This window comes from Macaca nemestrina, chromosome 7 (genome assembly GCF_043159975.1).
Source record: "Macaca nemestrina isolate mMacNem1 chromosome 7, mMacNem.hap1, whole genome shotgun sequence".
NCBI lineage: Eukaryota > Metazoa > Chordata > Mammalia > Primates > Cercopithecidae > Macaca > Macaca nemestrina.
The window spans coordinates 142,941,153-142,958,094 of record NC_092131.1 but is presented as its reverse complement, the minus strand read 5'-3'; the positions used below and the strand labels follow the sequence as shown (position 1 = coordinate 142,958,094).

The 16,942-nt window shown below is 43.9% G+C and overlaps 1 protein-coding gene across 1 annotated transcript in view; it reads right to left on the bottom strand.

The window, feature by feature from the left end:
* LOC105489507 (myosin IE) overlaps positions 1–16,942 on the bottom strand; it is a 239,949-nt gene that overhangs the window by 47,043 nt on the left and 175,964 nt on the right. The window contains exons 17-18 of the mRNA XM_011754342.3: positions 12,803–12,909; positions 5,931–6,029 (exon numbers count right to left, since the gene is read on the bottom strand). Coding sequence (XP_011752644.1) covers positions 5,931–6,029; positions 12,803–12,909 — 206 coding nt within the window. The remainder of the gene's footprint in view (positions 1–5,930; positions 6,030–12,802; positions 12,910–16,942) is intronic.

Here is a 16,942-nt window from a genome sequence, read left to right as displayed (position 1 = left end):
TTCCTCAACATAAAATGCGTAAGAAATTTCACAAAATGCCTACTCAGAATGAGGCACAGCGTAAAGTACCATGCATGGAACCATGAAGCTAGCATGGCACTCGGGACAGATCCGGAAAATCAACAGAGTCAGTTCACAGCTCATGCACGTAGCACAGGATCCCTTAGACCAGCCAACCTTTTGTGGCACCAGGATTCATGGAAGATAATTTTTCTATGGACGGGGTTATGGGGGTGGTTTTGGGATGACACTGTTCCACCTCAGGTCATCAGGCATTAAGATTCTCAAAAGGAGCGCACAACCCAGATCCCTCGCATGTGCAGTTTACAATAGGGTTTGTGCTCCTGTGAGAATCTAATGCCGCCACTGATCTGACAGGAGGTGGGGCTCAGGCGGTAATGCTCGCTGGCCTGCTGCTCACCTCCTGCTGTATGGGCCAGTTCCTAACAGGCCACAGACCAGTGGCCACAGACCTCCCGGCCGGGAGTTGGGGTGTCCGGCCTTAGATGGTAAAAAGTGTGCACAGACTTCCTGGTCTCCTGAGATGGCAGCACTCCCAGCATTACTTATAGAAGTCAGTTTGGTTGGTTGGTTGGTTGGTTTTTAAAACAAGGTAGAAGGAAGGAGGTCTTTCAGAACTGGTTTCTCAAAAAAAAAAAAAAGAATAGATTAAAAAAGGTCTGATCAGGTTTCTCTTTTCTTGTTTTCTTGAGACACGGTTTTGCTCTGTCACCCAGGCTAACTCACTGTAGCCTTGACCTCCTGGGCTCAAGTAATCCTCCTGCCTTAGCCTCCCAATGTTCTGGAGTTACAGGCATGAGTCACTGCACCTGGACTGATGAGTTGTTTTATTTTTGTGGATACACAGTGGGTATATATATTTATGGGTTGCATGAGTTTTTTTTTTTTCTTTTTTACTTATTGCATGAGATATTTTGATACAGGTATGCAATGTGTAATAATCACATCATGGAAAATGGCGTGCCCATCTCCTCAAACATTTCTTCTTTGTATTACATGAAATTCAGTTGTACTCTTTCAGTTGTTTTAAAATGTACAATTAAATTATTTTTGACTATAGTCACCCACTTGTGCTAGCAAACACTAGGTCTTATTCATTCTTTCTATTTTTTTTGTATGCATTAACCATCTCCACTTCCCTTCCCCTCCCCCCACTACCCTTCCCAGCCTCTGGTAACCATCATTTTATTCTTTATCTTGATGAGCTCAATTACTTTAATTTTTAGCTCCCACAAATAAGTGAGAACATGTCATGTGTGTCTTTCTGTGCCTGGCTTGTTTCACTTAACATAATGATCTCCAGTTCCATCGTGTTGTTGCAAATGGCAGGATCTCATTTTTTTTTGAGATGGAATCTCGCTCTGTCACCCAGGTTTGAGGGCAGTGGCGTAATCTCAGCTCACTGCAAACTCCGCCTTGGGTTCCAGCAATCCTTCCACCTCAGCCTCTTGAGTAGCTGGAATTACAGGTGTGCACCACCACACCTGGCTAATTTTTGTATTTTTAGTAGAGGAGGTTTCACCATGTTGGCCAGGCTGGTCTCAAACTCCCAACCTCAAGTGATCCACACACCTTGGCCTCCCAAAGTGCTGGGATTACAGGCGGGAGCCACCACACCTGGCCTGGATCTCATTATTTTTTATTCCTGAATAGTACTCCACTGTCTATGTGTATCACATTTTCTTTTCTTCTTCTTCTTTTTTTTTTTTTTGAGACCGGGTCTTGCTCCATCACCCAGGCTGTATGTAGTACAGTGGCACAATCTTGGCTCATTGCAGCCTTTGCTTCCCGGGTTCAGGAAATTTTCCCACCTCAGCCTCCCGGGTAGCTGGCATTACATGCATGGGCCACCACACTAGGCTAATTTTTGTATTTTTAGTAGAGACAGGGTTTCACCATGTTGGCCAGGCTGATCTCAAACTCCTGATCTCAAGTGGTCTGCCCACCATGACCTCCCAAAGTGCTGAGATCACAGGCGTGAGCCACCGCATCCAGCTTGTATCACATTTTCTTTATCCTTTTGTCTGTTGATGGATGCAGATTGCTTCCAAATCCTGAATAGTGCTGCCATAAACATAGGAGTGAAGGTACCTCTTTCACATCCTGATTTCCTTTCTTTTGGCTCTGTACCTAGGAGTGGGATTGCTGGATCATATGGTAGCTCTATTTTTAGTTTTTGGAGGAACTTCTAAACTGTTCCCCATAGTAGTTATACTAATTTACATTCCCACCAACAGCGTAGGATGGTTCCCTTTCTCCACATTCTCGCCAGCATTTGTTATTGCCTGTCTTTTGGGTAAAAGCCACTTTAATTGGGGTGAGACATCTCATTGTAGTTTTACTTTGCCATTTCTCTGATGACCAGTGATATTGAACACTGTTTCATATGTCTGTTTGCCATCAGCATGTCTTTTTTTGAGAAATATCTATTGAGATCGTTTGCTCATTTTTTGGATTGGATTATTAGATTTTTTTTCCCACAAAGTTGTTTGAGCTCCTTCTATATTCTGGTTATTAATCCCTTGTCAGATGGATGGTTTGCAAATATTTTCTCCCATTTCGTGGGTTGTCTCTTCATTTTGTTGATTGTTTCCTTTGCTGTGTGGAATTTTTTTTTGAGATGGAGTCTTGCTCTGTCGCCCAGGCTGGAGTGCAACAGCGCCATCCCAGCTCGCTGCAACCTCCGCCCCCCGGTTCGAGTGATTCTCATGCCTCAGCCTCCCAAGTAGCTGGGATTACAGATGCGTGCCATTGCACCTGGCTAATTTTTGTATTTTTAGTAGAGACAAGTTTCACCAGTTGGCCAGGCTGGTCTCAAACTCCTGACCTCAGGTGATATGCCCACCTTAGCCTCCCAAAGTGCTGGGATTATAGGCGTGAGCCACTGAGCCCGGTCCCTCTTAATTATAAAAGGGTATTTTGGGGCTGGGCATGGTAGCTCATGCCTGTAATCCCAGCACTTTGGGAGGCTGAGGCAGGAGGACTGCTTGAGCCCAAGAGTTCAAGATCAGCCTGGGCAACCAAGGGAGACTTTATCTCTAAAAAAAAAAAAAAAAAAAAATTAAAAAAAATGATGATCTAAGCCAAACTTCCTCAACTGACTGCGCCCTGTAGGGGGAACATCAGTCAATGTCTGGATACACTATTGGATGCCACAACTCAGAGGAAAGTACACTACTGGCATCTAGTGGGTGGAGGCCAAGAAGGCTGCTAAACATCCCACGACAGACAGGAAAGACTCGGCAGCAAAGAATCTTCCAGCCTAAAATGTCAGTGTCTCAGGCTGAGAAACTCTCTTCTAAGCTAGTGTTACCGATCTGTTTAAGGAAGTCTCATAACTAACATCTCAGTTGTTTGTCAGCAAATGGATGGTGCTATGGTGATGCAAAAGCTTACAAATATATTTTCTCAACTTCCTAAATATTTCTTTCACGTAGTCCTGCTTACACTATAGGTGTACTGCCGTCTTCAATTCAGAGAACAAAGAGGATGAACCTTGTTCCTAGTCTAACTCACCTCCAAAATTATTAGGAAACTCAAATGTGGGGGACTGAGTTTCTGAGGCTTTATTATACGAAATGATTAGCCCTTTTTTATAACCTCTATATGGTGAGTCAACTGTCCTAATCTCATAGCACAAGAAACAACAGTCCTAAATAAGAACTGTCTTATGAGAAATACTAGATTCCAAAGACAGTAATTAACCTCTTCTTCAGTCTACTAGTTCTTTGTTATATACAATCTGAATTAAAACAGACAAACAAAAAAACCCCATTATATCCAGCTCCTGCATAATATATCAGGAAGATGTAACTGTTTCTGACTCGAATGCTCAATTTGGCCCGGTGTGGTCACTCATGATGATGATCCGTACACTTTGGGAGGTTGAGGTGGGAGGATCACTTGAGTGCAGCCGGGACAACATAGTGAGACCCTGTCTTTATGAAAAGTAAAAAGTCATCTGGGCGTAGTGACGCATGCCTGCAGTACTAACTACATGGAGACTGAGGTGGTAGAAAATGGCTTGAGTCCAGGAGTTCAAGGATGCAGTGAGTTATGGTTGCACCACTGCACTCCTGAGTAATGGAGCAAGACCTTTTCTCTAAATAAATAAATAAAACACTAAATCTGGCTTGCTTCTTTTTTGTTTCCCTATTCCTTAAAGGAAATTAAATAGATGTTGAAATATGGTGGAACGCCACAGAATCATTAGAGAAGTTAGAGTGATGTCACATTTTAGGGGTACTACATTTTATCCTTTTACAAACAACACAAAATAAGAACAATTTAAGTACGGGTCCTGCCAAATACATGTTAAGGGATATATAAAAACAAGTTTAAATTTATACATGGATTGTACAAGATTTTTGAGGTTAAATATTTTAAGCTTATTGTCTTAAGTGGGTTAAATATTTTCCTGAAATTGTCTTCATACTGTTAATTTGTTCAGTCAAGTTAAACCTCCACCCTTCCTGTAGCATAATTATCAAGAATTCCTGAACTTATGTGTTACACTAAACAGACAGCCTAATGAATAGTTATGGCTATTGATTTATTCTACAAGAAATAACAGTAAAAGAATTGTTACTACAATGCAATAATAAAAAGACAAAACACCCAATTAAAAAATTGCAAAGGGCCTAACAGACATTTCTCCAAAGAGGAAATACAAATAGCTAATAGGCACAGGAAAAAATCCTCAATATAATTTGCAATCTGGGAAATGCAAATCAAAACCACCATGAAATACCACTCCACACTCACTAGGATGGTTAGAAAATAACTTATGTTGGCAAGGATTTAGATAAATTGGAAGCCTCAAATACTGCTAGTGGTATAAAATGTAAAATGGTGCAGTCACTTCAGAAAACAATCAGGCAGTTCCTCTCAAAGGTTAAATGCAGAATTACCATATGACCAAGCAATTGCACTTTTTTTGTTTTGTTTTGTTTTTGAGACGGAGTCTCGCTCTGTCACCCAGGCTGGAGTGCAGTGGCTGGATCTCAGCTCACTGCAAGCTCCGCCTCCCGGGTTTACGCCCTTCTCCTGTCTCAGCCTCCTGAGTAGCTGGGACTACAGGCGCCCGCCACCTCGCCCGGCTAGTTTTTTGTGTTTTTTTAGTAGAGACGGGGTTTCACTGTGTTAGCCAGGATGGTCTCAATCTCCTGACCTCGTGATCTGCCCGTCTCGGCCTCCCAAAGTGCTGGGATTACAGGCTTGAGCCACCGCATGCGGCCTAGGGACGGGATTTCACCATGTTAGCCAGGATGATCTCGATCTCCTGACCTCGTGGTCCGTCCGCCTGGGCCTCCCAAAGTGCTGGGATTACAGGTGTGAGCCACCTTGCCCGGCCGCAACTGCACTTTTAAGCATACACCCAAAATAAATGAAATATGACTGCATAGAAACTTGTACACAGATTTTCATAGCAGCATTATTCATAATGGCCAAGAAGTGGAAACAATTGACGTTTATCAACTGATGAATGAATAAGTAAACTGCGCTATATCCATACAATGGATTACTATTCTGCAATTAACAGGAAGGAGGTGTTTAAGTGCAACATCATGGATGAATCTTATGTTCAGCGAGAGAAGCCAGTCACAGAGGACACATACATGATTCCATTGCTATGAAAAGCCCAGCATAAGCAAATCTGTAGACAGAAGGTAGATAAGTGACTGGCTGGGCCCGTGGCAAGGGGAAAATTGGGGGTTGACAACAAAGGGAAGCATGACTTCTTTTCAGGGTAAGAAAATGTCCTAAAGTTAACTGTGGTGATAGTTGCACAACTCTGTGAATATGTTAAAAGCCACTGACTCATACACTTGAAGGGGGTGAATTGTATAGATTTGAATTATAGCTCAATAAACCTGTTTTAAAAAAGGCCAGAGTCACTAGTTCATTACCTCTGTAGGAATTTTTGGAAAATGCGCCGATAGGCATAGCCAGCTCTTCTCACTCGAATGTTCTCTTTCAGACCCAGATATTCGACTTGATGCTTTACCCTGTGCAAAGGAGAAAATGGGGCCTGGACGTTACTGGATAATCCTTTCACCCGTGTTCTCACCAGCCAAACCCCCAGTTCCAAGCTGTAGGGAAACATATTCAAAAGACTACAATTTATAGCATTCAAACACTGAGCTGACCTCTCAGATGACATAATGCTAATTTTAAAATATTGAAATACAGCAATTAGGCCAGGCACGGTGGCTCACACCTGTAATCCCAGCACTTTGGGAGGCTGAGGAAGGTGTATCACCTGAGGTCAGGAGTTCAAGACCAGCCTGGCCAACATGGTGAAACGTTATCTCTACTGAAAATACAAAAATTAGCCGGGCGTGGTGGTGTGCACCTGTAGTCTCAGCTACTCGGGAGGCTGAGGCAGGAAAATCACTTGAACCTGGGAGGCAGAGGCTGCAGTGAGCGGAGATCACACCACTGCACTCCAGCCTGTATGACAGAGTGAGACTCCATCTCAAAAAATAAATAAATAAATAAAATATAGTCATTAAACAACAGGGTATTACATATCTGTTTCAAAGAATAACAGTAACACAAAGACCCATCTAACTATCATCTAGAGTATGAACAAAAATATTGGTTTATCAGAAGGCTAAAGGAAAGAACTTTTAACTTTTGAATTAAATGATGCTAGAGCTTCCTTCTTTTCTTTCTCTATCTTTCTCTCTCTCTCTCTTTCTTTTGAGACAGAGTCTCGCTTTGTCATCTGGGCTGGAGTGCAGTGGCACAATCTCGGCTCACTGCAACCTCTGCCTCATGGGTTCAAGAGATTCTCCTGCCTCAGTCTCTCGAGTAGCTGGGATTACAGGTGTGTGCCATCATGCCTGGCTCATTTTTTGTATTTTTTAGTAGAGATGGAGTTTCGCTATGTTGGCCAGACTGGTCTTGAACTCTTGGCCTCAGGTGATCCACCACACCTGGCCCATCCTGGTTTCTTATTAGTAAAAATCTAGCAATCTCTTTTGAAAAAATAGACATAAAGAACTATTAGGTTAATATTCTCACACATGAGGATTTTCATACCAGAAGATGGCCCATGCCCCACACCTTGGGGTTGCTGTTTTAGTAGGCCTGCTGGGTCTAGGGTGGAGCACGGACCTGTGCCTTATGAAAACCCACCACTGGCTGGGAAACACGGTGTTCTGGATGCCGACAGATCCTGAACACTTGCTTCAGATCATCCACTCTGGGAAGTTAAATTGGGCCTGGGCTGCGTGCTATGCAAGCTGGCTGAACACAGACACTTGAAAACATGGTATATTGAGGCAAATTAGACATAAAAAGTAAAGTCTCTCTCTTTTGAAGACGGAATGTCAGGATTGTGCTGCAGTAGGGAGGTAACTCCTCGCGCTCCCTGTTTGGTACATCTGGGGTTATCTGTGCTGACAGTGGGGCTAACGCACTCAGCAAAATGGGCCTTCAGGAGCTGCGGAGCTGAAAAGGCCATCAGAAGCATCCTCATTCCGATGTCACGCCGGTTCCCGACAGCCGTCTCCCCAGTAAGGCTCTTACAGAAACCACCACTTCCAAGTAAGCCTCATACTTGCAGATGTCTGCGGTGGGCCAGTCACACACAGTCCCTATTGCCTATGGTAGGGTCACCAAAAAAGGACAATGCTGTGATTCCTGCTGGAGCCCACACAGGCAGCACAGTGGTTAGGAGCCTCTGGCGCCGCATTCCTGCTGTGCCACTGGCCCTGCCATGATGCAACTTCTCTGTGTCTCTCAGTTTCCTCTTCTGTAAAAACGGGAATGGTGGCATAAATTCTTTTTTTCTAGATGAGTACTTTCTATGGAAAGCACTTAGTTCGTAGCATGAGCGAAGTAAAGCTGTTATTATTCTCATCCATTCCCAGCTACAATATGTAAACCAGGAAAGGAGAATAGAGAAGGAAATGGATTTTTCACAGTATGGGGGTTCTCAGGAGCACTGTGATGTGCCTGGGCCTGGAGGGGTCAGTTGAATCCACGAGGTGCAGAGGACAAGGCAGAGGGCTGTGAAAGCAAAGGCACAAGGATAGGAAAGGCCAGTGGTGGGGTGCTGTGGGACAGGAGGAGGGGTACAGATGAAGCTCACACTGGGGGTGCAACCTTGGCTGATTGGAAGGATGGGGTCACAATGGGAGCGGTGTTTAAGAGTCTCCAGTTTGATGGGTCTTACAGAGCCAAGAGCCAGAAATGCTGATTCCTCTAAGATTATTAACTTTTAAAAAGCCTCTATGCGCAAAGAGTTAAGCCGGGCGCAGTGGCTCACGCTTGTAATCCCAGCACTTTGGGAGGCCGAGATGGTGGATCATGAGGTCAGAAGTTCGAGACCAGCCTGGCCAACACAGTGAAACCCCGTCTGTACTAAATATCCACCTTTGCCCATATAAGTCAGACAGAGACAGAGAGAGACAGAGAGAGAGAGAGAGAAAGAAATACGTCAATTAAAAAGGTAATTAAATTAAAAATAATTAATTTTCCTTTCTCTCATCCTCCAAATCTAAAACTCGCCACTGGCCTTTTCTCTAGTGAGAAAAATGCATGGAGCTGTTCATTTAAAGGTTCTGCTCATTTCAAAGTACTTTTCATAAATACTGGCTTCACGCCAGGCTTTCGAGGCAGGAATGCATCACCCATTAATTCAAGCAGAAACGTTCCTTTCCCATGAATCACATAGGAAGGAGTATTCCTCATGTTAAAACATTGTTTCATTCATTACAGCTTCCACCATCAAGAAATTTTCTTGTAGAAATCAGTCTAGCAAGTTCTGTAATGTTTAAAATTTGGGGTCACCAAAGGGACACAAGTTGATTTTTGCATATTCCTGGAGCACTGTCACCTCCTCAGCAGTCACCGGCCAGACAGTGCCCGGTTGTTCCCTAGGCTATGCCAACTCCGTCTTGCAGAGAGAGTCTTTTTCCAAGACTGTCCCTGGCCGTTTACTCAAATTGATCAGGGCTAGAGAACTCTGCAAGGCAGCAATTCAGAATCCAGGGCAAGCAACCTTGCCAGAACCCAAACAAAAACACATTTGCAACAGGAAAAGAAAAACCCCATACCCCATAAACTTGTGGGATGAGTAACCCTCTTCACCAGGAGCTTCAACTGGGTGTGTAATCCTGGCCAGTGAAGCACACTGCCCTTTCACGGACCCCAACACTCCTGACTCACTGATGGAGTGAAACCATCTGTTACACAATAAACCCAAACCGGGATTAAGGGTGGAATCCCAGAAAGCGATCTTACTGGAATTATAAATCAATGCTCGACCGACTAGTACCTTGAACTTCTTAAAACCAGTTTATCTGAATGCATGTCATAAAATTTTTTGCTGCAATTCAAAGAAGGGGAATCATTAAAAAAAAAAAAAAAAAAGAAAAGAGAAAATACCATCCTCATCCTATGAGGATTTACTGAATAAAATGTACCACTCATTTAATTTCTCCATTTTCTGATATTCCAATGAATCAAGGTGGATTTTTACAAGAAGGCAGCATCAGCGTTGGTGAACTTCCAAGCAGCTATTGCAAAATTTCTATTTTAGAGGTGCTTTCAGCAGATCTATCTACGTGGGGTACAGGATGGTGTGCTAGGGGAGGTACTGCATTTGTAGGGCAAGTGAGATGTTTTCATTTAAGAGTATTTGCTGGGAAGGACAGGTGGATAGAGGTTGAAATGGGGGAAGGTGGGCTAAGACCCCCTTTGGCAATACCTCTGCTTCCAAGACTCTCATAATGTATTTCTAAGGTTGACTAAAGATTCGATTGGAGTAATCATATTGGAGTATTGATTTAATATCACTGTTCTATTGTGTGTGTGTGTGTGTACATGTGGATGTATGCGTGGGTGGGATGTGCACGTGTGGGTATGTGTGAGAGGTGAGTGTAAAAGTGACAGAGACAGAGGCAGACTGACAGCCACTGTCTGGAAGCCTTCATTCTGTCAGACGGAAGGAGATCCTATTCTAGATGGACCCTCTTAGAAGGAAGGAACTGAGGGCTAAGGAGATGAAGAGTCTCACTCTAACAACTTAGTGATATGTCAGTACCAGGACACAGGTCTTGCAAATCCCAGTCTAGTTCTTTGCTCTAGATCAGTGATTCTCCAAGTGCAATGCCTGGGCCATCATCACCAGCACCACCTGCAAGATTTTTAAGATGTACACGCACGGGCCCCACTTCAGACTCACTGCATCAGAAACTCGGGATGGAGCCCAGAAATCTCAGCTTTAACAAGGCCTCCTGGGGATTCTGAGGCAGGCTCAAGTTTGGGAACCAACGTAAGAGGGCAAAACAAGATGTTTTCTATTTGATTGATTGACTGATTGATTGATTGACTTGGGGTCTCTATCACCTGGGCTGGAGTGTAGTGGCTCAATCATGGCTCACTGCAGCCTAAAACTCCTGGGTGTAAGCATAATACATTTTTAGACGGGAAGAGATGACAATGCTGCTACCCTCTTAGTCTGAAAGGAGAAACTGAACTACACATTTCACAAAAGCAGAGGCCAAACTAAGTACATCCAAGAGAAGGGATCAGATGGGGAATGCTTACATTTCATGTCCCAGAGAAACTGTTGAGGGAACTGAGAGGGATTAACCTGTAGAAGAGAAGATTCAAAGGAAACACGATGGTCACCTCGAACTAACAGAAAAGCTGTCCAGTGGCAAAGTGACGAGAATGATTTTTTTTTTTTTTTTTTTTTTTCAGATGGAGTCTCGCTCTGTCACCCAGGCTGGAGTGCAGTGGTGCAATCTTGGCTCACTGCAAGCTCCACCTCCCGGGTTCACGCCATTCTCCTGCCTCAGCCTCCCGAGTAGCTGGGACTACAGGCGCCCGCCACCAAGCCCAGCTAATTTCTTTTTGTATTTTTATCAGAGACAGGTTTCACCATGTTACCCAGGATGGTCTCAATCTCCTGACCTTGCGATCCGCCTGCCTCGGCCTCCCAAAGTGCTGGGATTACGGGTATGAACCACTGCGCCCGGCCGAGAATGATTCTTATGGCATGTTTTCAAAGTGAACTAGAGAAGGACTGTACAGCCTCCTAAAGTAAGAATTGACCAAAGAAGAGTTGGTCACTTTAGAAAGTATGAGCTCCTCATCAGGGCCTGAATATCATTAATGGACAATATTATAGAAGGAATCTGACTACATTAAATTGAAAAATTTCAGAGATTGAATGGAAAAGATGCCTTAAGGGGCCAGGGGTGGGAGCTCACGCCTGTAAAATCCCAGTACTTTGGGAGGCTGAGGAGGGTGGCTCATGAGGTCAGGAGTTCAAGACCAGCCTGGTCAAGATGGTGAAACCCATCTCTACTAAAAATACAAAAAGTAGCGGGGCGTAGTGGTGGCACCTGTAATCCCAGCTACTCAAGAGGCTGAGGCGGGAGAATCGCTTGAACCCGGGAGGCAGAGGTTGCAGTGAGCCAAGATCATGACACTGCACTCCAGTCTGGGCGACACAACAAGACTCTGACTCAAAAAAAAAAAAAAAATCCTTAAGAATATGCATCTATGGATGAGATTATTCAGAAACGTTGTGGATTGAAAACATGGCAGCTCCTACATCCACGCAGCCTGGCTTCTTCAGAGGAGAGAAAAGACTTAGACTGCACCCTGAAGTATTCAGTATTAAATAAAATGAACTTTCAGACAGTAAACGTTTGACCTATGTGTTTTTCTTACTATGGATCTGTTTCTTCCTCTAAAGGATCAGGTATCATCTGTCTGCCATGGTTTAGGATCTTGCGGGCAGGATGGAAAATGGCCATACCTATCCCTTGCAGGAGGTAATTGGCAGCTAGGAATTTTAGTCCTGGTCTTCCCGTGGAACCTAAACCTGGAGATCTTCACTTGACACCTAAAAGAGCCTATCTTCTTTTCTCCAAGAGAGAAGACAAGAGGTAGCAATTCCAGTAGACTCCCATCCTGGGACTGATATTAGGTGACGATGGCTGGGGTCCTCTCTGTAGTTTAAGCGTCTCTCCAGCCCTCCTTCCCATGCTTCTATGGACAGTGGGATCAGGCCTCTGAACAATGTGTGTCTGGGTCCCCCAGTGGGCCACAAAATTCACACCCTCTAGCCTCCTACTCAATGCCGCCATTTCCTCCTGCCCAGGCCACTTCCCTAAATGCTAGTTGTGGGAGAACAGTGACGTGGGCTTCCTTGGAAGTCAGGGCAGAAAGGGCTCGCTGAATTCTTGTGCTCCACATTTCCCTTTGACATCTTCCCTTTGACATCTTTCCTCCCAGAGTCGTTCTGCTCATCAGCACGGTACTTAGGGGGAATGCCAGAGCCTCCAGCGTGTCCCGGTGTCTTCATGAGGCATGGCAAATGCCGGACCGTATTTCTACCAGGTCTTCCGCCCTTCACTTTCCACCCCAAGCTAAGCATTCTAGGCCACATCCTGTGGGTCCGATCAGGGGCTGGGTGTACTAAGAATGTCTACACAGAAGCTCAAACTCATTTTAAAACCATTGTGACTCTGCGGTATGAGGTTATGTTTTGTTTTTTTTCCATCTGCCCCCAGACTAGCCAAGATCAACACCACAAACTGCTAATTCTGAAATGAATGGCACTGCTAACATTTTAGGAAATGACACAGAGGAGAAACAGTATATAGCCTTTGTCCTGAAAAAGTTAAGACGCAAGAGCACGACAAAGACATGTGCGGGCAACTGACACTGCTCCTGCCTGTGACGGAGGACAGCTCACCTGGAGCAGAGGGAAAAAGGTCCCGGCCCCACCTAAGCTGGTTTCCCCCTATACCTGCTTTCCTCCCAGTCTCTGGGCTTCTTGGTTTCATTTGGCTTGATGCAGCGAATGTAGTGAGGCGTACATTTCATCAGGGTGCTCACGAGGTCATTGGCTTGTTTCTAGAAAGGAAGAGCAGTATCAGCATCACGGAACTTTCTCTACAGAAGACCAAATTTCAAAGGAGGCTTGTAAAACTCTATTGTAGAAATATATAGCTAGGAATTAATCTTCATGACAATCTGCTCATTAAGCTTAAGTCAGGTCTACTAAACTTTCCGAAAGCTTTGCCAACTTTTATGATGACTTTATCACTCCTAAATGGGTTTGAAATTCAATCTTCAAAAACAACTAGGCATTTTTAATACAGTTAAGAAAACAGAACAACAACAAAAAGCAAAAATCCCAATAAATCTTCACATACAACATGATTTTCAAGTGGTACAGTGAAGCATGTCAGTTAACAAACTAAGTTCATTTTAGACTGATAGAGGGCCTTTGAAGATATATTGTTCTCATTAACTTTTTGCCCCCAAAATTATTTGTAAGGATAAATCATCAAATCCCCTACATTCTCTTTTCTGGCAATCCAACTAATGAAGAATCACTTTGCTAAAGTGATTAAAATTCATAGTTAAAGAATTGGAGATTCATAAAAATTTGAGAATTTATAAACTTTTGATATGCCATTTCATTCAGTTTCTTCCTCAATATGTCCATTTAAAAACCTGCGGAGTCTGAACACTTTATCTGTGGCTGATATCTCACTTCTTCGCAAATCTAGAATATTCCATATAAAACCATCTATTAATGCCTGTGCGCTGGGTACCCAAAGTATAAATGGATTCAAGCAGAAAAAGCCACATAAAGCAGAAATTGCTTACGAAGTATTTTGAACCCTGAGAATCTCAACCTTTGAAGAAACGGGAGTAGAGCTCACATCAGCATTCCCACCCCACAGCTGAGCACGCCCTGTGGGTCCAAGGATGTGGTACACATGCGAACTCCACTTCCAAGCAAAGCAGCATGAAGAGAGAAAACCTCTAAAAGAAAAAAGCCAAAAGGGACCTCCAAAGCCAGAAAACCATTACAAAGTCAGCAGAAGGGATTTGCTTGCAAGAGACAACCCTCTCTCAATTAGGACTTTTCTGTTTTCATGGGTTTCGGAAATCTGAAACCCTTGAGAAAAACTATTGAGTATATTCAAAGCAAGATATTCATTGGTGAATGAAATTCTCTGTTTAGATGTGCAGGAAATAGCTTTCTTTGCAATGCTTGAAATTGAGGACAGACAGGGCTGCAGAGGTTGCATGATCAAAGCAAAGTCCTATAATGAAAAAGTAAATTGTCTCTTATGTTCTTTGATGATGTAGACTGCAATTGACAACAAATTTGATGATTTTTCCAACACATCAGGTAGAGGCAGAGAGGGACTGCAGAGTTGAATATAACACAGCTTTTTTTTCTTAAAGTCCCCAAATCCTTAATTTTTTAAACTTTATTTTAGATTTTAGTTTTGTATTTAATTACAACTTTTTTTTTTTTTTTTTTTTTTTTTTTTTTTTTTGAGACAGAGTCTTACTCTGTGGCCCAGGGTGGAGTGCAGTGGCGTGGTCTTAGCTTATTGCAACCTCCGCCTCCCAGGTTCAAGCGATTATCCTGCCTCAGCCTCCTGAGTAGCTGGGACTACAGGCACATGCCACCAGGCCCAGCTAATTTTTGTAATTTTAGTAGAGACGGGGTTTCACCATGTTGGTCAGGCTGGTCTTGAACTCCTGACCTCAGGTGATCCACCTGCCTCGGCCTCCCAAAGTGCTGGGATTACAGGCGTGAGTCACTGCGCCTGGCCTACAACTTATAATTTCCAAGAATAACTTGGCAAACTCTTTTGTCCTAAGTATTTAACAGCATTCCTTCTTTCTCACCTCAGCATAAGAAAACATACAGAGGCAAGTGTGACTTAAGTTTATAAGTCACTTGCCATATTCCTCTCCAGCTAAAATAGTGACAGATAACATTTACTGAGTTTGCAGCATGGATTAGATACATGGATTATCTCATTTATGCCCCACAACAACCTGAAGAGGTAGCTACTATTTAATATTATTCCTGTTTTTAGATGAGAAAGCTGGGCCTTAAAGAAACAAAGTATTGCTCAAGATGACACAATCTGCATGCAAGAGAAGCAAAGCTTGAACCGGCATCCACAGGCTACCAAGCCTGTTCTTTGGGAACAATGCTATCCTGCCTTGCTGACAAAGAGATGGGATCTTTTAGTGTGATATAAAAGGAATTAACTGGGTGAGGTAGGGTTAGACAGAAGCCACCAGGCTGTGAATAATTTCAACAAATAGAAATACATCTTAACCATCAAAATTATCCTGCATTTCAATAGCCATGGGTCAACTTTACTTATTTATTTATTTTTAATTTTTGAAACACGATCTTGCTCTGTTGTCCAGGATGGAGTAGAGTGGCATGATCACAGATCACTGCAGCCTAGGCCACCCAAGCTCAAATGATCCTTCTACTTAAGCCCTCTGTGTAACCTGGGACTGGAAGCACATGCCACCACACCCAGCTAATTTTTTAAAAAATGTTTTTGTAGAGATGGGGTCTCACTATATTTCCCAGGCTGGTCTCCAATCCTGGCCTCAAGCAATCTTCCCCCCTTGGCCTCCCAGAGTGCTGAGATTACAGGTATGAACCACTGTGCCCAGCCTTGGGTCAACTTAAGATGTCTGCTGAGGTGGTTGTGAAGCAGTAACTCAATTTAATTCTGATTCCAGCCAAGAAGGGTCTCTGAGTTAGGACAGAAAGGCACCAATAGCACTTGCTCAACAGAAGCAGGTGTTAAAATATACAGACAGCACAGTGAGAAAGGGCTTAGGGTGAAAGCTCCTCTTCTACCTTCAGAGATGACAGCAGGCCTGACTGTGGGTCCTGGCACCTTTATTTGCAAGCTACATGACTAATCACTAGATTTCTCTGGCCCTCAGTTCTCTATCTGTAAACTAAGTAGGTTGAACTAGAAGACCTCTAATTTAATCTAGAGATTGAAATAGACATTAAAAAACAAACAATCAGGCCAGGTGCAATGGCTCACTCCTGTAATCTCAGCACTTTGTGGGGCTGAGACAGGCGGATCAATTGAAGTCAGGAGTTTGAGACCAGCCTGGCCAACATGGTGAAAACTCATCTCTACTAAAAAAAAAAAAACCCAAAAATTAGCCAGGTATGGTGGTGCCGCCTGTAGTCCAGCCACTTTGGAGGCTGAGGCAGGAGGATCGCTTGAATCTGGGAGGCGGAGGTTGCAGTGAGCCAAGATCACATCGCTGTACTTCAGCCTGGGTGACAGAGCAAGCCTCCATTTCACACACACACATAAAAAACAAAAACAAAAAACAAACCAAAAAAATCCCCAACCAATCCAATCACCTACATGATGCCTACACCTCCTCTGTCATGTCCCTTACAGCTCCAGCTGCACTCAGGTAAAGCTGTAACCAGTCCGTCTTTGCCACCTCTGGGCTTGATTCTGTTTCTCTGTACCATCAATCTTTCACTCTAATTTAAATATGGGACGAGTATTCCTTATCCGAAATGCTTGGGACCAGAAGTGTTTCGGATTTTGGATTTTTTCAGATTTTGGAATATTGGCATTATACTTTCTTTCATTTTTTGAGACGGAGTCTCGCTCTGTCGCCCAGGCTGACACATCAATGGCACAATCTCGGCTCACGGCAACCTCCATCTCCTGGGCTCAAGTGATTCTCCTGCCTCAGCCTCCTGAGTAGCTGGGATTATAGGCGCCCTCCACCATGCCCAGCTAATTTTTTTTTTTTTTTTTTTTTGAGACGGAGTCTCGCTCTGTCGCCCAGGCTGGAGTGCAGTGGCGCAATCTTGGCTCACTGCAAGCTCTGCCTCCCAGGTTCACGCCATTCTCCTGCCTCAGCCTCCCGAGTAGCTGGGACTACAGGTGCCCGCGACCACACCCGGCTAAGTTTTTTGTATTTTTAGTAGAGACGGGGTTTCACCATATTAGCCAGGATGGTCTTGATCACCTGACCTCGTGATCCGCCTGCCTCGGCCTCCCAAAGTGCTGGGATTACAGGCGTGAGCCACTGCGCCCGGCCTAATTTTTGTATTTTTAGT